At 39.5% G+C, this 24,851-nt stretch overlaps 2 protein-coding genes across 6 annotated transcripts; one reads left to right on the forward strand and one right to left on the reverse strand.

The window, feature by feature from the left end:
• Window positions 1-431: 431 nt before the first annotated feature.
• LOC107038235 (cytosolic carboxypeptidase 1) lies at window positions 432-23,756 on the reverse strand. Of its 5 annotated transcripts, XM_015257219.1 has the most exons (16): window positions 23,729-23,756; window positions 23,335-23,444; window positions 23,201-23,254; window positions 19,572-19,717; window positions 18,799-18,881; window positions 18,312-18,711; window positions 17,870-18,001; window positions 17,541-17,684; window positions 16,970-17,141; window positions 15,063-16,380; window positions 14,554-14,732; window positions 2,654-2,912; window positions 2,377-2,501; window positions 2,099-2,251; window positions 810-928; window positions 554-642 (listed from the first exon to the last, which is right to left on the reverse strand). In XM_015257219.1, exons 2-16 carry the CDS (start codon window positions 23,418-23,420, stop codon window positions 638-640), a joined length of 3,375 nt encoding a protein of 1,124 aa, XP_015112705.1. In that variant the 5' UTR covers window positions 23,421-23,444; window positions 23,729-23,756; the 3' UTR covers window positions 554-637. The 5 variants fall into 5 exon arrangements, with proteins under 5 accessions (XP_015112706.1, XP_015112704.1, XP_015112708.1 ...); XM_015257220.1 differs by lacking the exon at window positions 810-928 and having other exon boundaries at window positions 432-642; XM_015257218.1 differs by having other exon boundaries at window positions 550-928.
• LOC107038236 lies at window positions 8,189-14,725 on the forward strand. The gene is made up of 4 exons (XM_015257223.2): window positions 8,189-8,345; window positions 10,589-10,943; window positions 11,853-12,008; window positions 13,212-14,725. The coding sequence occupies exons 1-4, from the start codon at window positions 8,300-8,302 to the stop codon at window positions 13,873-13,875; spliced, it is 1,221 nt and encodes a 406-aa protein (XP_015112709.1). The 5' UTR covers window positions 8,189-8,299; the 3' UTR covers window positions 13,876-14,725.
• Window positions 23,757-24,851: the final 1,095 nt, after the last annotated feature.

Genomic DNA, 24,851 nt, shown 5'->3' on the forward strand with positions numbered 1-24,851 from the left:
GGGTATAAATTTTTCAATGTTTTTCCATGCAATTAATTAATTGATTAATCAATCAATTAATCAATTAATCAATTTTTAGTTGAATAATTAAAAAACTGAAAATATGGGTTTCGATCGAAATGAGCGGCGTTGCTGCAGCATCGCTGGAGAAATCCGATCTTCATCGATCCATTCTGCCTCATTTGTTTGTCTTCAATATTACGTATCACTCCCAAAAGTTGGTGTGACAGCACAACCTAGTCGAGCTCGCTGAACGCTCCCTTATCGACAACAAAATGCGTCCTGAAATTTTATGCTCAATTGATTCATTTGAGAGCTAATTTCATTACGGATCAAGATCGCATATCAGAATGGTTGAATTGCAGGAATTTAGTACCGCATTCTACCGTGCCCTAGTGATTTGTTAAGGAGACATTAATGATTCTAAAGTGTCCATTTTTCTCCGCGATTCGCTATTAATTTTTTTATTACAATAATCGAGATCATGTGGGTTTATTCTTTCGAAGAATACTGGTAGAATTCTTGTATTAGAAGCAGCTTCCCTAATCAATATCCGATGTTGAATCCTCTGATTCAGAGCTCAATGACGATTCTGTATCCGAATCCCTCTCTTGCAGCGCGGTCTCTTCGCTCATAATTATACTGTAAAAATACCAAAAATTAAGTGTAGTTGCAATTAATGAAAATTGGTAAGAGATAGATGTTAATTTTGCAACGCTTTTCTGGGATTACGAAGCTGGTAGTTCATGAAAAATGTTATTAAACTCAAGCGTTATGAATGCGTGTGAGCAATTCTCGTCTTTACCAACCCCTGAATGTGTGCTGAATCGCGTGTTTATCCTGAATGCACTTTGGGCGCTTACGTTTCTCCATTATGCAATTAAGCGGACAGCAGGATTGTGATATCACCTCAAAATCCTCAGAGTTCCTAACAGTGATGTGAGATATTTTTTGTAAAATTTTGTACCACATAGTTTCTGAGATATTCAACTCTAAAAAATGGAAATTTCGTGAGAGCATTTCTTATTCGATTCAAAAAATTAATTAGTAAATAATTTCGTATTTGATTCAAACAGTCATCGCTGCCTGCATCAACACTAAATGAAAATAGAAAGACTCAATATCTGATGAGAATGCAATAAACCAAGTTATTTAGAATTTTTTCCGGCAATCCATAGGGACTAACTTTTGGGTCCGATTGTCTTGGGATATACCTTAAAGCGTGTAGGTCGTGCCACGTAATATAAAATTCGATTGGGATATTCTCACAATGAGAGAGCATTATTCGAGGTCACAGGGTATATTCGACGGGGCAATGAGAGGAGTAATTAATGCGAATTTCGACATTATGTTCCGCAGACAGATAGTTTAGAAAGTTTTCGCTTGATTACACACTTGACGAGCTAGTATGTAACATTAAAAAATCAGTGAGCAATATCTGAAATAAAACTGCTGCCAATGAACCGCGTGACCTTAAATATTGCGCTCTGATCTAAATCTGTACTTCGACCTGATTTAGTCAATAGTCGATATCACATTCGTTCAAAAGTCCTTGGGACTCCCATGTATACGCAAAATAGATAGGACTTATTCTGTTTTTCGTTCGGCAGTTCATTTCTTCTCAAATCCTCAAGTTGTCGACATTTACGCAAAAACTTCTTCATCTTCTCGTTCCCATTGCATTTAAAGTAGCCCTACCCTTACGGTAAATTCAAAGATTATTGAAAACTGCAAAAAATTTGCAGAAAACTCAATTAGATTCGGAATTCTAATTTTTTTCTCAATTTAATTATCGTTTTGGTTTTTCAAAAAAGAAGAGTTTCACCTCATAAAAAATAATCCACCGTTTTCCAAACAAGTTTTATTATTTATATATAAGAGGGAGGTGTTTGAAAAAATATCAATATTTTGTAAAATGTAATTTAGATAATACTGACGGTACGATTTTTTCAAAATTTTTCCATGCAATTTATTTGAAAAATTAAAAAACTGAAAATATCCAAAAGTACAGCGTAGCCCGGCCGAAGGGTAGAGCTACTTTAAAAGATCATCATCGCGGCCCTTAAATCACGAAAACAAACATGAACCCGATACTCACTCATCAGTGGTCCAAGCCTCGTCATTATCCTTCATTTTCGCGAGTGCGACGCAAAAATCTTTCCCCACATTCTTCAGATGACCAGTATCAAGATGTAAACCTGCAAGGGCACCCTGATCACACCCACAGAAGCTGCTTTCCATAGTGTAACTTCTGTGATAGACACAGCGGTGATATAATTTTAGGGAAAAAGTGGGAACACCTCAACTGAACTACAGAAAGGAATTCCGACTTCTGTCGGAATTAGAGATACCCAGTAGAATATCAAGGCCCCTCACCTTGTAACGCCGAGTTGGCGCCATATGGCGACCCTGGCCGTGGATTCCTTGTTCCTTTCGACCTTGAATGAACACAACGGCAGAGCAAAGGCAGCCGATGTTTTCTGCATGAGTCGTGGAAGCATCTTGTGGCAAAAATAAAGAAAGAAATCAGTTCTTTCGGCATTCTTTTGTACATTAAATGATACAAGAGCGATGATTGGAGAATTATTTACTGAAAATAGACGGAGAAATGATTTTTACATCTTCGGCTAATAATAATGCGCAGAATATTTACTAGATATTGAACGGGTTGATCGGTTGTCGAGAGTGCACGATCAGCTGCACTCCACGATCCTGACCTTGAGCAACCAAAGAGGAATACGTTTTTCCTTCTCGAGTGCCCGTGGTAATCCACGAAAACGTGAGGTGGCCTCAGTAACACCCTGACGCAGTACTCCATAAGACCCTTTGTGTGGTATATTACAGGGTGTAGCGCCCGGTTGGGGTTGCTCCAGCGACGGTTAAGATCCTCGTTAGTAAGTCCATACCGGTTGCTGTGTAAAAATAGAAAACCATTTTAAATCCTTAGTTGAGAGTAACATGTACATAGCCAAGTTAACCGATGAGTTTGTGAGAGGAAAAGATCTCTCAAGGTTCGTTGTACTGCAACCGATGGCATGCGCCATGAAACGCGCCCTTTTTTTACCCTCTTTCGCGGTACGAAAAAGAGGAAATTCAAGTTGAGTCGTAAAAAGTGCGGTTCAAGCATTAAATATAACTGGCCTGAATTCTCGGGCAATTCAAGAGGCTATATTTAATTTATGCAGAGAAATTGGTAGAGAATTAATTGTGGGAAACGCTGAAGCCGAGCGTTGACATGTGTCTGCGTAATTAAGTCTGTATTGACTTTCTTGCAAAATGTTCCAACGAATTTTCTCATTCGTACAATAAATCTTCTACATTTTCAGCAGTTCGAAGAGAATTTCGCGAAATGAATGTACAATCACTCAAAGTATCTCGTTCAACTTCAACCGCTCGTCACCAGTGCATTAATACTGTACGAATGCTACGGATCGTTGACTCATCATTTAAGGATTCCGACGCAGTTAGAAGGACGTTTCCGGCCGCCGGAAGTCCGTCACGAAGGAAGCGATGCTCCTGTGACATGCATAGTAAATATTCTACTTTCCTCATGACACAGTACTGATTTACTAAGACGTCTAGGAAAAAAAATTCCCTTTGCGCTAGTATTCGTTTCGTTGGAGATCCCTGGAGGTCACGTACAGTCGTAGAATCCGAGGGAGAAATTTTCCCGCTGCCTCCCACGTAATTCTGCCAATCGAACGCCAATCATAAACTCTCACACTGCGAGAAGATTGCAGCAATATGTCCAGAGTGGAAAATTGATACAGCTCGGAAGCCTGAAATTACTATGATGACCGAGTCAATGCTCTACCGTTCATTGCAATCCTACGCCGACTCTGGGGCCCAAGGATTCTCTATTCTTTCATTCAGCTGGCTTTATTTTTTTCTCCGCTCTCATTTTTCTTCCTCAACATATCTCTATGGGGTAATCAAGATCGAATGATAGAACTTCGCGAACGTAATTCTCCATCCAATGCTCTTTACTGGGGAACGAGTCTTACGTCAATTCAATTAATGACTAGTGGATTATTCCCAACGGTAAGTAATGGTCATCAACGATGTCAATGACACCGGGCAGGAGCCTTGACCGCTAAGTTTTGCCGTCCAACTTAGGTGTAGCGTCTGCAAATGAAATATTATCGTGATGCTGGGGCTTTGTTCAGTATGAATGTTTGAGCATTAAAAACGGGGAACAAAAATGGGTTCACATTAAGCGGAGCTGCAGGATAGAATTACTCATTCTTATCTCCCGCTCGAAAAAAATAACTCGAATCAAGGATATCTGACTACCGAATCAGGAATATGTGTATTCTTGAATCGAGAATATGTCGAGAATATGTTCCTGAATTAGGAATGTGTATTCGTAAATTAAGAATACGTAAAATAACGATAAAAAAAATTTATTTATATAACTTTTCATTCATCACAAAATGTGTTATGCGAGTGGTATCGAGCGCGGGAAGGCGCAGCGTCATAAGGGCCCGTACGCGAGGGCTTATGCACAGCCAAGTAGAATATCTGCAGTCGCATGCTTGCGGTCGCCACTTGTTCCCGCGCGCCTCAAAAATCATCATCGCCCGGAGAACCGTTCAATTATTATTCAGTCCACATAAGCCCCAAGATCTTAGCGGAATATCCTTCTAAAAATATCCTAAAAATAAATTAAAGAGAAGAAGAGCAACCAATTCCGAAGGTCCTTAGAGACCCTTGTGGTCAGTATTTTCTTGTCCCTGCGTGTCCGTGACGGTTCGCGAACTAGAGATTCGAGACCGAGCGGGAGAAGATCGGTTCTGTACATGGTGATTCCTCTGCCCCCCCCCCCTTGCCTAACCATTCCAGCACGGCATGGACTGAAATAGACCTCGAGATGTTCATGTATTAACTTGTGGATGAACGTTGAATGCTGTGGTATCCCTCCGTCTTCCCCCCTTTTCTTCTCAAGCGCTCAGCCGCACTCGTCTATGGCATTCCCATGGGCTCTTCTTATTGACCGCCGGCGTGAGGCTTCCATCCTTCCTTTTTCCTCTCTCCCCCTCACTTTTGTACATTTACTTTTTTTGTATTTACCTTGATTCTGCTAAAAGTTGAAAATGAATAGGGAAGAATTCGATCACATATTGTGGCACTGCTCCAGGTACGAGCAACAAAGACACAAACTTTTAGAGAGACTGAATAAAATAACGTGTACTAGGCCCGTCAACACAAGAAAATTTGTAAATGCGACAGATTTTAAATACATAGAAGAAATATGCAAATACCTAAAAGACTGTAAAATCCAGGTTTAGTCTAAGTAATGTGTAATAAGAAGACGTAATTGAATTAATATTGATTAATATATGAAAGTGTAAATAACCTAATGTATGGGTTTCAGCACTCTAAAACAATAAAAAAAAAGAATAGGGGAGAAACAGCGTGAAAAGGAAGAAAGATGGATTTTTTTGGAAATTTTGATAGAAATTAATCGGTTCCAGCGACTACCAACTTAACAATCTCGACAGATTTTCGGGATTCTGCAAACTTTATGGGGTGAACGACCCGTGATTGAGAGTATAAGCTCGTAACGACTTTGCACGGAGATATGAAGAGAGCAGACGGAAAAATTGCTCTTCATTTTATGAATTTCAAACACTTGCAACACGTTCGTATTGAAAAATCCCATCAAATTTTGAATTTTTCAACAAAATTCAGTGAATCCGAAAATAATAAAATAATAATAATATTATTAATAATTTATTCGTATTGATAAGTTGCACACCTGGGGCTGTAGGGGAAGGCGATTCGGCGAATGCAACTATATGTCCATAACTCCTCCATGCGCGCTGTTTTTTCGAAAATTTACTGTCAGAGTAATTTACATTTACGATCTCCTGGAAAGGCGAAACAATAGTGCATCTAAGAAAACATCGATGTGTATACATTCGGCAGTGGAGAGTGGCGGGGAGTGGGGAGAGGGAGCGCTGGTGAAAAAGCGATCAAGGGGAAGTGCAACTACAACGGAAGTGACTACAAGATAATTAAAGAAAATTAGAGAATCAAATAAGAACACAATATTTCATTCATACAGCCGATAAACTTTTTCGCAACTAACAATACTCCGATGGCGGAGTGGGTCATTGTAAATCGGGGCGAGAATATCAAAGATCCCAAATTGAATTGAAAGGTGTAAAAATGAGCAAGCGATATGAAAACAAAGCCGAGCGCGGAGGAGCGGAACGATAGTTACATCAACTTGACTCCAAAACAGGTCAACTTTGAATTTAAATAGAAAACCGTCGATTTTTCCGCATCGGAATTTTTTCTGTTGATCTTCCAGTTCCTCTCGGCACCCAATCGCGGAAAACATTGCAACAAGAATGGGCTTGATACTAAAAATCTTCCCCCTCAGTATAACGAAATGAATTGAAATTAAATTGATTTCACTAATTAAATAAATTACTTGATGAAATTAAATTGTTCCGATCTAATTACTTGATTGAATCCGAAAATACTCGATTGCGAATCTATGTTCGCCACCAAATATCTCGACTCCAGTCAAGATTATTCATCTCCGCTGCCCCTACGGCAAACCCGATATCGAGTATTTTTCGTGTTCATGGAAAAAAGAACTGGCTCCTAATCGATGCCGCAGGAGACATGAACACTAGAGGCTATGAGGCGAACCTTCGAACGTAAACAGAAACCAGTATCTACATCGGCTCAATGCAGAAGTCTTGCGCATGCAAAGGGCTGTAATGTCATGTATCTCCTCTCTCCCTCAGTGCCTTTCTCCCCCTCTCTCCCCCTCCTGCCGATCTCTTCCCCTTATCGATCATAGTATTTCACGTACGTACATTCCCATGAGACACGAGAATCCCAATGTACCCAGGAGGCATTCACGTTTCGATTCATCTTCAAGCGTTTATCAATAGTTGTACATGAAAACTGGTCTTCTCACTGTATTTAGTCTGATATTATATAAAGTACCACGTTGGAAGTCTCCCTCATCATTTGCTCAAATAGATGATTCCGGTGTTTTTTCATTGAATTACATTCAGTGATAAATATGCTCAATTAATTGTCCCTAATGAATATCAGGATTAATGGAGACCAATAATTCACGAATAATGTGTGGAGAATGGTGAAAATAGAGGGAATTAACGGAGATGAATTATGGGGCGCTGATATTGTTGGCTCTTGAAAGCGATCTATTCGAAGAGGTGGTTAGATCATTCATTCGGGACTTTACAGTGGTGCCAGATCGCTGAGACGGTAAGGAGGGCATTTCTATTTATTATAGACGACGATTCTTCATTTCTTTTTGATAATCAGCGAATAACGTGTGATTTCAATGCCTTCAATGCCACTCGACTATTTTATCTTTACATTGCACCTCTAAAATTTTACCCTCTACAATCCGCCATTACAATACTCTTATAGGTTTCAACCCTCGCGATATCATTGTGATTTCACCCCTGTGATTCCATTCGCATCGTCTCACCCTTAGGACTAGTGATGCCGCAAGAGCGCAAGAGTACTGCTACAAGAGGCAAGACAAGAGACAGATTTTACTCTTGGAAAGAAGGAAAATATCCCAAAAAATTTCAAAACGTTAAAAACTTTAAAAACATTTTACCATAAATCGATATCAAGGGCTAAAAATTGCAGGATATTTTTGTCATGTCATTGATGTTACGTAAAAAATCGGATAAATTCATCGAATTTATCGGGCAGCGAAAGGTGAGAAATCCCAAAATGAAATGTCATCCTCGTGAGGGAAGTTCGGGGGCTGATTTGCAGACGAAAACTCTAATAACATTTTTCTCTCTGACGCTTTGTTTAAGAGAATATTGAATTGCACCTGCGCGTTATTTAGACCTATGAATCTTCAAAGAATACAACGTTCAAAGGGTGTAACACATGAATGAAGACTTGAATGAAGATGATCAATTCCTCCAGTTCGATTTCATTGTTATAAAAAAAATTGTCATAAATTTAAAAATTTCATAATTTTCGGAGGGTTTTCATTGACCGTCGACAAAAGTCTGATCGGGCCATCTTTTTGACCGTGACTCCCCCGAAGGTATTAGTCAAGTGAATCATCTTCAACTAAGTTCTCCCCCCTCCCAACTTGCTCTCCCCCGACGTCTCGCCAGAGGATTCTTAAGGGAGCTCACGATGCTACGCGAGGCCAGTTCGAGAACGCGACCCTAAACTCTAACATCCGGCATTTATTTCAAATTCTCAAACAGTTTTTTTTCCGAGTTTTTGTTCAAGAATTAGTCATTAAGTTTAAGATCTCCCGAGAAAAATTCTGAACATGAAGATTGCTCTGGTACTTTTTGTTACAACGTGTCTTGTTGCAGGTTTGTACATTATTTGATATATTTTTTGACCTGTCGGGATTCATATCATAAATATTAAATAATATTCAGAGAATAATTCAACTTTCATGCATTCATATAAAATATTGACCGGCGGAGGCGACATTACTGTTGAATGGGCACTCGTAAGTTGCAATGCGGATGAGAAAAATAGATCAAATAACGATCATTGACCCTTCCGTGAATTAGTCTAGTCATGTACAATGGCTTGTTAGGGGACAATCGGTTGCATGTTACATTACGCGCGACTCGCAGCAGGCTAGCCCGTCTCAAGGCCTTGGGGTTATTACCACCTGTTTCATACCTGTTGACTGTAGAGCCCACACTGTAGACCGTCTCGGAGGGAGTTTACAATAACCGATTATCTTCATCTGGTCTCCCCCTTTCAGTTTTTACTACTCCATTCCATTTAAAAAATCATTCGGTTCATCTCAGCTATATGTGAAGATAAAAACAATCGTACAGGATTCACGCCGATGAATTGAACGTGGGTTTCTTGAGTGCTAAGTGCCAGCCTGACTGAATTCATTGTCTCAATGAATTCCCATGTATACGATTATAGCACTCCCCACCGAACGTTAATTCATTGCGTGGCGTAGGGTAACCAGACCAATAGATAGCCGACTTCAACTTTTTTTAGTATTCCATAAAAAATAATAGAAATCGTATCACAAATTTCCATTTTTGATAATAAAACTAATGGATAATACGATGATTTTCTTATTTTTTATCGCTGAACATCGACATAAAATAATACATTTTGAACTATTGGCCCTCGGTGGCGGTGTGAGTAGTCAGACAACAGTCACGCAGTGTTGACCGTACAATGTGAAAAAACAGTTCGATTATTACTATTGGAAAGGATCATTCTTCATTTTTAAACATGCAAAAGGATGAATTTGTTTGAATAACCATTAAATATTAATGTCTATCTATTGGCCGTCTATGTAATTTATTCCTTCATTGCTTCTACTTAAAATCATCATGTTCCCATTATTAATATATTTTTTCAGGTACAGAACCCATCGTCGGCGTATTTAGGTGATTTATCAATTTTTGCTTTCATGACGAGCCTCAAATTGTCCTTAACCGTCTGTCTATTGGTCTGGTTACGCTACTTGATGAAAATCCAACACTTCAGCATGCAAATTCAATTTAACTTTTCGAATGAAAAATCCAACGGATAATTCTACATCGGAAATTACGATATTACAATTCATCGTCATCCACCCGTTAACCGTCACTGTTCGGAAGTGGCAGGAAGAAACGTGCGTAGAAAAATGATTGACTGTGACTCATTCATTCCGTTTTCTCTAATTTCATTCGAGAAGAGTTCTTCACATTCACTCAAGCCCCGACGCAACACCTAGTCAAACATTCCTTTCTTAACAATAGAAGAGAAAAAAGCTTAAATAATCTACAAGAAAATGCTATTATTTAATGTTATCACAGATCACTACGGACTAACCGCAAGCAAAATATAAAATGCTGCATTTCTATTCAGTGACATTCAGATGAAGAGAATAGCTCATAAAATGTAAATTTCCTTCTGACACTGTACGAGGTTTAGAGAACATAGAAAGCCGTCTTTCTAATAAGAAAAACGGAAATTCTCTTAACCCCTCAAGTATAACGTATGGGGGACCCCTAGTCTGTTCTATGGGCCGGATCTCTGTACTGCGGAGACCCTCACACGCTATCGCATCATCTACCGCCGGTCGTAAGACAGTTGGGCACTGAAGGCCCTATAGTTTAAGGCGCTAACATTCGTGAAAAATCGGCAGACGAAATTATTCCAACAGAATTATTATGTTTTTTCCATTATCGTTACCGTTATCGTACATATTTAAATAGGGGAGGGTGGGGCAAAACGGCCCCCCTTCAATTGTCAATAACTTGTGAATGACATTGTGAAAATTCCCAGTTTCAACTTCATTTTGAAGATAATTTTTCATTCTTCAAAACGAGCTCTAACTCATCCCAATCGGATTATTGAATCGGAAAATATTGACGATTGAAGGGGGGCCGTTTTGCCCCATCCTCCCCTATCTTCTCCTCACCCCGGCCATTTTACGATTTTCGGCAGCAATTGAAACTCATAAATTATTCCAGTATTTTGTGTGAAAGTTTCATACATCGGCGTTCCTTTTATAATGCCTTTGACTTTTCAGATTTCCGTCAGGAAATTCTTATAAAAATTCTCAATGGATGCTGAACAATTTCAGGGCAAAGAATAACAACGATTCAATTGGACGGGGTTCAGTACTTTGTGTCAAGAATGAATCCATACAGTCCAGAATTGAACTACTTCCTGGCATACCAGTACTGCCGCTCATTGGGCCTGCAATTGGCGTCATTCGAGACTAAAGAAAAAGCTGACACGATGACGCAGTATCTGAAGAATGCAGGATACACGAAATACGATTTCTGGACATCGGGAAATAAATTGGGAACTGATATGCTATTGTGGCTGAGCACAGGTCTGCCGTTTAATGCGACGTTTGATTACATGGCAAGACGAGCAAACAGACCCGCCGATGTCCCGCCGGGAACTGAACCCCAGAGGGTGGCACGCGAGAGGTTAATACTTTGTCAAATATATTTCAGTATTATTCAAGTACAGCCCAATCTTCATACAAGATACTTTCGTATAAGATACTAGGTCTGAATCCGCTTTGCGTTGCGTATTCTCGAATGAAGTTAAAATATTGCAGAAATTATTCGAAATATCGATGATCTTTGATAAAAAAATTTAACGCATCGGTAAATCTGAGCGCACCGTTGCCACAATTCTTTCGGAGAGTGGACTCGCTGATCTCCCGGCCGCCCCGGCACCCACAAGTGTGGCAACACCGTGCGGAATATTTCCACGACTCCATCAGTCGCGTCGCCGCACGGCGCCGTATTTTTTATTTACAATTAACATAGGAGGAAATTTTCTCTAATCAGGGGCTTTGGGGAATTGGCCGTGGTTAGAAATGCAGAATATGGTTTTAGATAAAATCAGTGAGGTATACAATTTTTTTCATATTGTTTAATGAGTTTTTTCAGATTGACTTTTTTCGAATTAACTTATTCCGAGTTTCTAAATTATTTTTTGAAAAAGAATACCTTCTAATCAAACATTCGTATTTCACATCACAAATCTTACTCTTGATCATGAAAAATTAAAATCGTCAGTATTTTGTACGGAGATTGGACTGTATCTCAAAATAAGAATTGTTTAAAAAAAACTATCAAGCAGGGTTTTCGATGAGAAATGGTCTAAACATGAAGAACGGTCAAGATAATTATATGTAACAATATACCCATGGAAAAATATTAAAAATATATATGAGACAGATATAAATTTATATTTCATATAATTTTAATATATAAATCAGGCCAATGCCATATATATATAATATATAATTTTCAGAATGTATAAAATATAAAATATCTAATTTTGCGTTTGCGTATAATCATCGTTTTCTAATTTGTCGATTTCAGTGATGCCAGTGGTAGCGCAGACGCTTGTGTCGCAATGATGGCGCCGACACTGGCATGGGACACAGAGGATTGTACACACGTCAAAGATTTCATCTGCGAGCAAACGAGATGCTACTATTACAATTACGGGAGCATACCAGTTTCGGCAACTCAGGGGTAAGAGGTGAGACCTTTTATCGACGGTATATGAAAAAGGCGCGCGCCTGCTTGTAAATTATCAATTAAGCGCAGCTCATGTATTTATCATAGATAGTTCAATTAAAGTAGTTGGTAAATGGGTTAGATGGATGTGCAAAGCGATAACTTATTTGCTATAGTCGTATTTTCTATTAACTGCGATAAGATTCCTAGTCTAGGAAGATATTTATCACGATTAATTTTTAGTTTCAATTAGAAACTACCCGCAGAAGAATCGCGTTAGATATGCAGGGTGCGCAATTTTCATCACCCTAACACATTCTAACGAATTAAATTTATCTCCGAAGCGGTGGCGAGGCGGGAAACCGATTTAAGTCGACTTAGCTCGGCGCTGCGTTTTCGTTAAAACCATTTTTGCAGCTCTCGAGACACTAAAAAATTTCTTATCTCTCTCAGCTTCCGAGATATTCATTACAAACTGACCAATAGTCTAAATCGACTTGAATCTGTTTACCGCTTCGCCACCGGAATATAAATAAGAAAATTAACAATACTAATACATCAAAAAACACCTTCAAATGATTACTTCGAAATTATTTCTCTGGAACTGGCAGGTAGACAAAAAATGTAGAGAAAAATGTTCGATACCGGATCTGGTTTTTGCGAAATATGGAGAGCAGGGCGATAAATCACTGCACGTGGACGTCGGGCAATAGCGTCACTTTAATTGTCAACTCAATCAATATTTACACTGATTAAAGTCTTGATCGAGATGATCTGTAGATTCACGGGAGTCACAGTAGTTCATCAATCGTAGTTCAAGGGATTAGATAACGCAGAACACAATGTACACAGTACGATGGCCGATACACGGAGAGAAATATTCAGTAAAAATTACGGAACTCACAATTCGTTCGCCGATTACGGAATCGCCTCAGAAGATTCAAGTGAAGGTACCGTATTTTTTCACAGGAGATTCAGATAAAAATTAAGGAACGCTCCGAAAAATTTCCGTGACAGTTCCGTGACAGTAAAAATACGTAATTTTTATTGAATATTTCTCTCCGTGAATGCAAAAAAAGTCTCCCCTTCGAAGATAATTTTCAAATCCACTGCACTCCTTGATTGGATCCCATCGTATCAAAATGTTCGAACACTTCACAATTGAGTTTATATTGAGTTTATAAGAATAAATCTAGCATATCCCTTGTAATATTCTAGAAACCGTAGGCCTTACGCAACAACGACAACCGTACCGGAAACTGACCGAGATGAAGCGGACAGGCTGGACACGTCTCCCACAAATGACGAAATTACTGAATCAAAATCAGACGACCACGAAGAACCGGAGAATACCGAAGTGTCATCCGAGGCATCTGCCATTTCCGAAGATCCCGTGGTTGGTAGACTCATGAGTACACTGAGTGCATCATCCACGAAAAAAGAACAAGTCCTGCCAGTTGAGAAAACCACTAGGCCCGAAGACATTCCGAACATAGCGAGTCTTTTCACGAAAGGCCCGGGCGTGCAGCCACGCATTGAGACACTCTTCGATGGTCTAGAGACCCACGAGATTCGTTCCCTCCAGCGCAAAAATCAGCAGAATCAAGAAAAAATCTCCGAGCATCCCGAATCATCTGATTATGAAAACGTCGATACGAAAACTGAAATGCCAGATAATGGCCTAGAGGATGCGAAGACTATTGGCCCTTACGATAGCAACCAGGATTACGTCAACGATCAGCCGGAAACATTAACGGGCCATGATGCCTCTAAGGGTCAGGAAGAGGACACAAGTACCATTTTACCGGATGCCGAGCCAGCCTACAGATACAACATCAAAGTCCGCAGTAACGGCAAAGTATTAGACCCTCCGTCCAAGTAATATACTTTTTAATCATTTACAAGTTATCATTTAAGAGTATTTCGTAGAATTTTTTGACGATTTTTCAAACTTGAAAATTGATTTTCTTATTATTTTCATTAATATCTCTGGAAGAAGGGAGTTTGAGTAATTCAGGAAGAAACGTAATTGTTCCAGTGATATTCCCAAAATAATTTGAAATAATCGACAATTTCGGGACTTCACTCCTTTGAAATTATCAGGAAATAATTTTGATTGTGAACAATGATTCTTATATGATTCAGTATTTTCATGAAGAAAAATCGTGTGAAATCACTTTTTATGTGTAAAACGAAGTATGATACGATGTCACGTAAGATCAAGTTTTGTATGAAACAATCGACCTCTGCCGTCAATTAGGAATACGAGTGCAAGACGAAATGTTCTTTGGGAAAATTTTGAAAGTTGAAGGAAAATCAACACTGCCGAAATATTCTTCGTCTCCTTGTACTGCAACGTTTCTGTCATCCAGTCGTATTCCCCTCACGATTAGAAATGTATTGTAAGATTTCTCCATTTATGTTTTTTTAATCAATAAATACGGAACGCGAGACAAGTGCGAGAGGAATTATGAAGTAATTACGTATGAGTGATTAATAAAATTAAATATCATTATCTTAAAATTATTAGATTTGATAATAGGAATCCACAATGCCTCACCATCCATTGATGACACCTTCGATGTTGAGCATCGGAACTATTTTGAAAATGTAGTCGTTCCGAAGACTTCTCATGTAGGTGGAATTGTCGAGGAGAGTTTCCAGGGTTCCATGCATCACCCAAGATGCGTTACTCTCCCCCGGATGCACTCGGGAAGTTATGAAGATCATTTTCCTGTTCTGCAATAAAGAAAAAAAAGTAACGAATGAATTTTTGAAATTTTTGACCGCATTATAAAGAGGAATTGTCAGTGAAACTGTGTGGAATGGCATCAAATTCCTATTCTTCTTTCTTCTTTCTACAGAGAATTTTTGAAAAATAGAAAGAAATGGAAAAAAGGCCACAGGGTACGATCAGACGTCGAGTAAGGATTGGAAAAAAAAATTCTATGAAAGAATTGTCTCATTTCATAGAGAAGTTTTTGCCAATCCTTATCCGACTTTTCGTCAATCCTAATTCCTCATTCTCCAAGACATTCCTGAAAATTCCTGAAAATAAACAGCACTTACGTTGATCGGACATCCCCTGGAATTCGGCGAGGTAATCGTGAGTACAGGGCACTCATTTTCATTAAGGGTATCACATAAAACATCAGCATTGAAGTGGATCGAGCCCTTGGAAGAATTCTTCCGCCACCTCCAAATGTGCCACAACAATCCACTGTACGTAAACGGGAAATGATACGCGAGATAACAGACATCGTGCGAATGCGGAAAATTGACAGTGAACGAGGTTGTCATGTAATTCTTTCCCCTGCCCGGTCTCCTGTACGAATTCCTGTAGTAACATATATCACTTCCCGTCCTGACCCACCCGGCTCTTCCCAATTGCGCCTCAATAACACTGAACATGATCGGCTTCATGCCGAAGTTGAACTGCGAATTTGCCTTTTCGCAGTTTACGATATTAAAGGTGTAAGGAATGTTAGCCTCCATATTGAATACTTCGAAGTAAAACCACTGGTGTCTAGATCCGCTGTTGACATCCGGCGACAAAATTAAATCGTATTCTCTCGTCCCAATTTGCACGGCTCTCCTCAAATTACCGCTCTCAAAGCGGGACTCGAACTGCAGACTCTTTGTCTCGAGATTTGCATACCCAACTCTGTGTTCGTCGACGTTATTCAGGATTTTTTTCTCGGCGTTTCCAGACTGAGGTGTATTTACCAATGTGTCGAGATCAAATATCGTCTCGGGACTGATTGAACTCGGGCGCAGACTGCGGTCAACATTTGTCAGGAGTTTGGCGCGACAAACCTTGCGGTCTTTGTCGTTCAGGGGCTCAGGCAGACCGCGACCTCCACTATTGACCAAATCAGGATATGCGACTTTTACGAACGGAATTATGCTCCTAATTTTGCTCGCTATCATGCAATAGGCGGTCCTGGGATCTGTATTCTCGTCGATTTGGAGGGCCTTGAGCTTTCTTGCGTGTTGACTCGGTCCGAAGTCGATTTTTGCTGATTTTCCGGAATCTCGTCTGGCCCTCAGCGGTCGTATTTTCTCGGGAGGTGCTGTGAACGCACCCTCGCTTTTTATTTGGGTCTGGATATTCTCCAATTCCTTGAAGTGATTGTTATAAATTAGAAGATCGTCGACTGTTCTTTGGGATGTCACTACTCCAGCGAAAAACTGCCCCTCGTCCACTTCGCTAACTTCTTCGAATTTTTTATTGTCATTGCCAGAGGGACAGTCATCGTCATCTTCACCAGAATCTAAATCGCTGCAAATTCCGCCAAGGGAGTGAACGCTATTCGCGGGGCTGTCAGCGTCGCTGCAGCTGTCCACGTTGCTGACGTGGCTTCCGTTGGTCGTTGGCAGATCGAATCTGTTGAGAAGAATTCCGTTGATGGCGGCCCTCATTTTAGGTAAAGATAATAAAAGAGATCATGATTCATCAATTTTTGATCTCTTGACGGACCTCAAATTGTCCTTAAAGGGTAACAGAATACTGCAAGTTTCCAAATTTTCGGACAAATTTCCTCCCGAAAGTTATCAATATTTTTATAAATCGAAGCACATTATCTACAGAAGCTGATGATGAAGATCACTGTGCGTTGGGTTCGAAAAATATTAATAACTTTGAGCAGGAAATTTGTTAGAAAATCTCGAGGCAACGGTGGTTACCCCTTACGGGTGAAATTCGATTTTTTAGTACAACTTCCGAAAAAACTCATTAAAAAATATGAAAAAAATTGTACGCCTCCCTGATTTCATCTAAAAGCACATTCTGCAATTTCCAACCACGGCCAAAGTCCCTGATTGGAGAGAATTCGCTCTTATTGTAACTGGAAATAAAAAATACGGCGCCGCGACACGACTGACCGTGTCGTGGAAATATTTCACACGGCGTTGCCACAACAACAAAACGTCTTATACTTTTTACAATTTTTCTCATTTCCCTCCAGATATCGTACCTAGCCGGTGACTTTTCAGGTACAGGCAGTTCTTTTTTTTCAAGGCACTGATTTATTATCCCACACACCCTGGAGAGAAGAAAATCATAGGCTCTGTCCTCCGGACAATTTATACAGAATCGATATAGAAGTTGTAATCCGTTGTTAGCTTTGATGGCTCTTCTACCTGTTTCTAAAAATATTCAAAATATTACTCGAGAGATATAAAGAATACGGCGGGAACGGACAGAGACGAACGTCATCGGAGATATGCCTACAGCTATTTATGAATAGGGATGAGAAATTCCCTCTGACAAAGGTGCGATGAATAATTCATCGCATCATGCACTGGGATATCCTTTAAGCTTCGAGGCTACTTCGGTGAGGTTTCATCTCCAATGTAGTTAGACGCGGGTTTTAATACAACTAAAAAGGAGAGGATGGATTGGAGGAGAGGAGGGAAGGAACAGAGGCGAGGAAAATATGCTGGACGACACACCCTGAATATTTTTCACTGGGGGACAACTCACTTGATGTTATCACGTAGCAGATTGTAAATTCATCATTTAATCGTCTGATCTAATGAACTTACTTATTGAACACAAGTGGTAGAGGGTGTAGAGAGCGCAGTTGGCAATTTTTAATCTTAGTGAGCCGTCGTATCTGTCCCATCTGTCGAATATACGCATGAGAAGGTGGACCATACCCACTTTGACGAATTTGGCACAGAAGAGTCCTTAAAAGATCGTTCAAAATTCATGACGATGTTGAAACATTGAATTAATTTTGTTGTTCTTATTTCGTTATCAATTAGTTCTCTACTAATATGGTTTAACAATTCCGAATATGCGATTTTTATATTGTCCATGTATGTGTGCAAGTGGAATTTCATGAATTTTTCCATTGATTTAATTTACTTACTGTTCAGTGTGAAATGCTTGAAACTCTCCAACAGAATTTTTAACTTCAAGTGAGGTGTATAGCCGATGCACACAAATGTTTTCTCAAAAATGGCAGCAATACCTTCCTTAACAAGTGTCTGAACAGTTGACGCTGCAATTTATATAGATTAAAACGAATTTCTTCGAATTATTCAGAGACAGCTGACAGAATCATCGAGACAATTTTGTCTCAATAAAAATAAAATTATGCGGTTTAAGGTGCAAGTCGGGAAACTGGTTCTAAGTATCCAAAAAGGATGCTTAGGACTAGGTACGGCTTTGACTGTGTATCATGTCTCAGCCATTCCTAGACTTGAATCTTCTATACAGGGTGTCCCAAAATGAAATGTCATCCAAGGGAGAGAGCAAAATTTTTATTATAATGAAAATTTGATAATGATTGACTACACAAGTATAATTACTGTTTTTCGAGAAACTCTTGAAGATCAACAGTAACGGTAGCAGCATTCTAGCGTCGTTGTAATGCGCCTTGAGCAACGTACAAAACACTTTGGTGGCACTGAGCAGTTTGACTTTGGTCACAAACTTCTGATCTTTCTGAGCAATTTGTCCCAAGATCCATAACACCTCTTGCGTCAGAACTTCGCACATCAGACTGTCAGTGTACTGGGAGTTCATTAATAACTTAATCAATACTTGAGTTCCACCACTGGAAATTAATTGATTGATGGTAGCTCTGCTGAAAGCCTTCATTGAATTCTTATTCTTGGCTCCTTTGGCTTTGACTTTCGTTAAACGAGGAGATATGCATTCGTGGAGAATTCCGAGGATGCTACAACACGCCACGTTATCTTTCGACGCCTAAAATCGATTCGGAAAAGTTAAAACCTTCAAAAAAACATCTCCGTAAGTTCCTCTCGCAAGACGCATCACTTAATAATGAATTACCTCTAATAAAATTATGAACATTTCAACAGCTCCTGCCTCTTTAGACCAGAGTATCCCCAAAACTTTTTCACGGATTTTACGATCTAGAAGGTTGAGACAGAAAAATATCAATTGATGAGCCTAAATGAGCTCATCAGACATCACATTAGCGTTAAGCGTAAATTACCTGCATGAAAACGTAAATTACGCTTTCATTAAGGTAATTTACAGTCGGGAGAAACAATTGATTATACACCTAAAACTACGTAAAATTACTAAATTGAAAACCGGAAATATCTTGGAATCTAGATCTGACAAAGTGGACTCTCTCCGCGTGGATATCAGGATAGGAATAAATTAAAATGCGAATCCTTTGATAAATACTTTGCAAAATTGGCAAGCACTCAATGTTGCGACAAAAAAACCAGGGAAATGTATTATCTCCATAATCAATTGGATATAATCCAACCGACTGCTTTCCAAACTGTGTTAACGCTTCCAACTCTTCAAATTTACCTCGGGTTTTCCAAATGACAGAATGAGATGAATTCATACTTCTTGTGAGTAACACTTTCATGAAACGAATAGTTTCTTAATCAAAGATGAATAAAAAATTGAATTTATGCTCAAAATATGCCCGATATGTTTACGCTAAAGTGTAAAAAAGATTTCCTGATTTTCTCATTTCGATATTTTGACGGAATTCTCTAAATCTCAACCCTTCTGGTATCTTCCCTTTTAGTAAATATTCTCTCGTCTCTTTGTTCTCCAATACCATTTTCTCGATTAATTACCAGAAGATGTAGCACGGGCGTGGAATTTTGCCAATGTAGTTCTGATGGTCTCGGTATTTTCCTGAATCTTCGGCAAGCATCCTCTCATTTTCTCCAAAAGAATTTCATTCATTGCATCGTCTACGTTTCTGCTCCTCGACATTGTTCTGCAGTGTACGACAGAAAATTAATATTGTTAGAGCCGTACTTTATGACACTATCGCAGGCAGTACCGACCACAACTTATTCGAGCCAGGAATTGATTTAGAGATTTCAGATATCACGGGCTGGTTACAAGGGGATGGTATTATACATAAAACATCAATTGTATTGCAATTGGGCAAAAAGCCAGCTAACACTAGCTCAGGTACTTTCAGGAGAGATTGATGGTTAGTATTCTGTTCGAGTTTAATGTCAGGGACTAATGTTCGGACTTGACAGTCAATGCTTGGGACTAATTGACCGTTAAACGTGGAAATAAAATTCAGCATTCAATATGCAAATTCATCAAAGCAATGAAAGCCGAGTATTCCAGTGATATTTACGCTTTGCTCTTAGAAACGACCTCGGGACTCCAGTTTTCCTTGTCACATTTCCCCATACTTCCCATCGTTTCTTGGAGAAAAATTCTTTTTTGAGTCTCGTGTACTGAACGGGAGTTAAACAGCAATAAAGTGGTAGAGAATTTTGTTTTTGTTTTTTGTGATCAACTCGAGAGTGAGCACCTTCTGAAATAATTCAAGCAAACTCTCTAGAAAATTCGATTTTCCATAATAAAAAAGGTCTTGGGGCAATTCCTCCCAAAAACACGACCCATCGACGAGATAATCCTGCAAAATATAACGAAGATTGCTCTGCGGGGCCGCACCGCGGTGATAAGCCACCAGTTTTTACTGACCAATTTTCTAATGTTAATTTAACATGATATGAAAAAGATTTGTTTGATGACTCTAAACAACAAACCTGAATGAATATTCAATAATATAGTGCACAGCACAAATTCCGTCATATGATTATTACGAGCAACACAACTGTGTTCATATAATATCTCTTAATTACTTATAAAAAAATATAATTCCGTTCTTATTTGTTTGTTTATACGGAAATAACATGTCCACTGCGACATAATACCTGTAATTCTTCAACTTGGTCTAAATAAACATTCTTTAAAAAAAAAACGGCGGTGGTGGGCCGGCTCAGCTTTGGAAAGCCTAAGCAGCGCTGAGCGTGGTCACTAGAGGGATGGGTGGCCGCGAGGGAACACCTCCGGAAGGGTTCGAATTTTTCGAAAGTTGGAAGAAGCATTAGGAATTAATACGGTAGATATACGGTAATGGGAAAGTTAAAAAAAATATATAATGAAGATTAAAAGGACCTGAACCGTCTCACCACTTCACTCCTGAATATCCAGTTATACGCAGCGTCCACTCATTTATCCACAATTTCTCATACGATATTTCTATAAATAACCCCCAAACCACCTTGCAAACAATGTGAGTAAATGGAACGCACGAATATGCCTCGAAAATCATAAGCCTCAACTTGCCTCCCTCGAATCGCTCAGAATTCAAATTACACCTAGGCTCTACACTAGCTCTCTTCCCCGCTATTTTACGACTTCTATTTTCAGAATTACTGAACTAAAAAACTGTTTCTCTCCCTTTTCCCATGCAGTTCGAACTCTGAAAAAAATTTATTGGATTTCTTCGATGTAAATCGTTTCCCAGAACGCGTACAACTGCGTCCAACGCCTCGTCGAGGTGCTTTGACGTTTTGCTTTGCCAAAACTATGTTTAAATCCCCACCGACTGCTCACCGCACAGCACACCCCGCTATTAATATAACACATCTCTCAGTTTCTGCAAAAAAAACCACAAAGATTTCATCAAATCTACCCCTCCCCTTCCGCGACTCTTTTATTACTCTATTTCCGTTGTTTTCTGTTTATCTTTTGTCTTCGCAGCGAAGGTTGATAACCTCCATCTATTATTATTAATGTCCTTAATTGAAGATTAATGCCTCTAAACGCGAAAATGACGACGGGGAATTTATTTTTCCATCTGAAAATTAAAAAAAAAAAAAACCTCCCAATCTCATTTCCGTATTGTTAGTAACGCCAAAATGTGGGCGTATCAATGGAGTAAACGTTGAACAGGTGGACATGAAGAACGACGCTTGATGTAAAAGTTTTGGCAATAATTCCAAAGTATTAATTACATTTTTGACGTTCAAAATTTCGCAACGGACAATCCTCCATGTTTACATTATGGAGAAATATTAGGAGAATTTAAAGTTAACCGATAAAAATGTACACGTATTTTCTTCATTTGTTTTGTTTTTTTCTCCACCAGGAAATTGCGGAAATTACACAGCCGGGACTTCCTTGGAAATTCAGAGCAAGAATGTTTAGGTGTCTAATCAATAATTTCGATCGGTGCCAGGTAATTATCTTCCTCATCATCAGCGTTCTTTAATTTTTTCTTTACGATCAAAAATGGTTAAACTTACACATTTTGTTGCATCCCTTGGCACTTTTATTCCCTCGAGAACCAAAAATAGTGTATCAACGCGTTGTAGATTGCACCCATTGTTCTCCTCAAAACCTTCAAACACAAGGAACACGCAAACTACTAAAAATTCCTTCACCCCTTCCCCGCTATTTGCTTTTACCGCGTTACCTTCATTTTTTCTAAGAAACTGAGTCGAAACAATCTGTCATCGCGTGACAGACAGTCTCAATTTATTCACCATCTTGCATTTTCACACAATTTATTTGATCTGATGTGACCAACACTCCCCCGATTATGAAGAAACACCGCATGTAACACTTGTTGATAAACAGCCGCGGAAACGTTAAAGTGATATTTCCCCGGTGGAGGTTTGCTTGATCACATTCGGAGGGAATTGAGAAGGGGTTGAGGAATAAGGGAGGACAGCGAATATCCTGTATGCAGAGTGCAATTTCTCGCACACCGTAACATGGCGAGAGAGTATCGATTTACTAGGGAGAGCGGTAGTGTTTGAATTTCAGGGATTATCGACGTTCCACGATCATTTTCGATCCCATTAAAACGTTTTTTCCTGCGAAAAAGGTAAATAATGACATTCATCTGGAATTCACATGGAATGTTTGTAATTACAATTGACTTATCTATGAATTTTCCTGGAATTTTTTCAGATGTTCATTTCAAGTTATTAACGATTGAAGTCGCTTCTGATATACGGGCTCTTATGGAGATTTTTCTGTTCGGCATAACCCAGGTATAAGAAGCGACTTCAATCATAATAACTTGAAAAGAAAGTCTGAAAAAATTCTGGGAAAATTCATAGATTTCGTTGTGATTATAATTAGTCTCCATGAATTCCAGATGAATGTCATTATTCACCTTTTTCGCACGAAACACCTTAATTTGAGCTCGACGTTCATATCAGCGAGGCAACGAGCAATAAGATTACGGCATTTTACTCAACCAGTTGGTAAATTATGGCTCTGTCACTGCTGCTGCGATCGCCTCCTGCCAAAATGCGCATTTTCGTTTATCTCGAAGAAGAGGGGTTCTAGCATAACATTTTAGGAGATCCTCCTCCCGTATTACTAACAGAATTAGGTAATACAAGTTGGCTCGAGTTCCGCACTTGAACCCTCTTACCTGACTAAGCTCTTCCCCACGGTTCCTGCGTAGCGTGCGATCGGGCTCTCCCCACTCCAGCACCGAGAAGGCAAGCAAAGGCGTTAATCAGACTAGAGGGTCAACGCAGAATATTTATATATTATAATATTCACCTGTCGCTTCGCAGTACATGTTCGTTAAGTCTCATAATTTTTCTCTGATTCTCCGCCCGATAGATAATCTCCTCGGCACCCAGCATTTCCAATCTTCTTCTGCCAATTGTCTGCATTCCAATGATGTTGATGATTGAAAACTCGTTATACTAATGATTTCGGTTGTAATCTCCTCCGAAATAGAATAGAATGAAATAGAATGTACTCGAGACGAGTGAATTTGCATGTAAAGCTGAGGTACAAGTGAGTAACTGAACCAAATCGGAATGGATAAGTGACTACTGACTAGAAGTAAGCACGGCATGGCGCACTCATGAGGTGGGGGGAATGTTCTGTATAATCAAACAAAAACAGCTAGGCGTGTTGGAAAAAATTTGAGGGCGATTCTACATACGAAACCAGTGTCGGGGCTGCTGCGCCTGCCAATGCTCTCGATCGACTTGCGTTCTCTGCAGAGTCCACCTGGCGATGAAGCTTTAAACGTTACCCTAGACAAATAATCGTCAGACACGAATGTGCAAACTGTTTGGTAACTCCATGTGAAAGGGGTTCAGAGGGTGCATTGTCCTTAATTCAGTGAGAGAACCGCATTGTACGCCTGCAACGGTTGCAATCACTCTTCACGATCTCAAACGATTTCACACAAAGTTCGTGAACTTTGGATTCAGTTCAGTTGCGGACTGACTGAAAATCGTTTATCCCGAAATTGAAAATAGCCTTAGGATAGCGGAAGCTCATTTTGTACTACCGGTGAAGTTGTTAATGGGGCTAGCTGATAGAGGAAATTTCATCCGCGAAGAAAAATTATGTTCGACACTCGGCCGAAAACAACTTTTTTTCGTCCTTGGGATGAAAATAGCTAGTTCGCTTGCAGTATCTCGAGCCATTTGAGAACTTTAATTTGTATGGTATCGATCCATGCGAATGGGAAAGCTTGTTTTCAAAATTAATTTTCATAATTTTCGTAATTTTCATAATTTTCAGTTTCATAATTTTCCATTCACTAGAAATAATCGAATTCGAGTCGTATCGAGCCCACACTACGCTTGGTATCAGAAGGACCCCGTCTGGAGGGATTAAAAAAAGCTACAGTGTTTACCTCATATGGCGACCAACTAGGGTTGAAGGCGCAGGTTGCGATAACCTTCACGCGGAATTTAACGAGCGCCCTTCGGCCACACTCTGCTCAAGTCCACGGCATTGGCTTTTCCCCTGTCCTCTTGCAACGCAGACGGAATTTCCTCCTCTTTTAGACGATGTCCATAAAAATATGCACGTAATTATGATTTATGGGGATTGTCATATCATATATCTCTCGGTACACGTTACCCTGTTTCATGTTCAATCGATCGGGCATCAATTTGTAGTGACATCTAGACGGCTCTTGAATGCCAATTAGTGAGGGAAGAGTTGGATTGCTCTATACTCAAGGCTAGATTAACGCAGCTCTCTCCAATTAAAATGCTGAATGCTTGATCTTTTGTACATTTCTTCAAGAATAATTTCGTTGAGCTCAT

The sequence above is a fragment of the Diachasma alloeum genome, unplaced genomic scaffold (assembly GCF_001412515.2).
Source record: "Diachasma alloeum isolate Michigan unplaced genomic scaffold, Dall2.0 Dall_scaffold_00279, whole genome shotgun sequence".
NCBI classification, from domain to species: Eukaryota; Metazoa; Arthropoda; class Insecta; order Hymenoptera; family Braconidae; genus Diachasma; species Diachasma alloeum.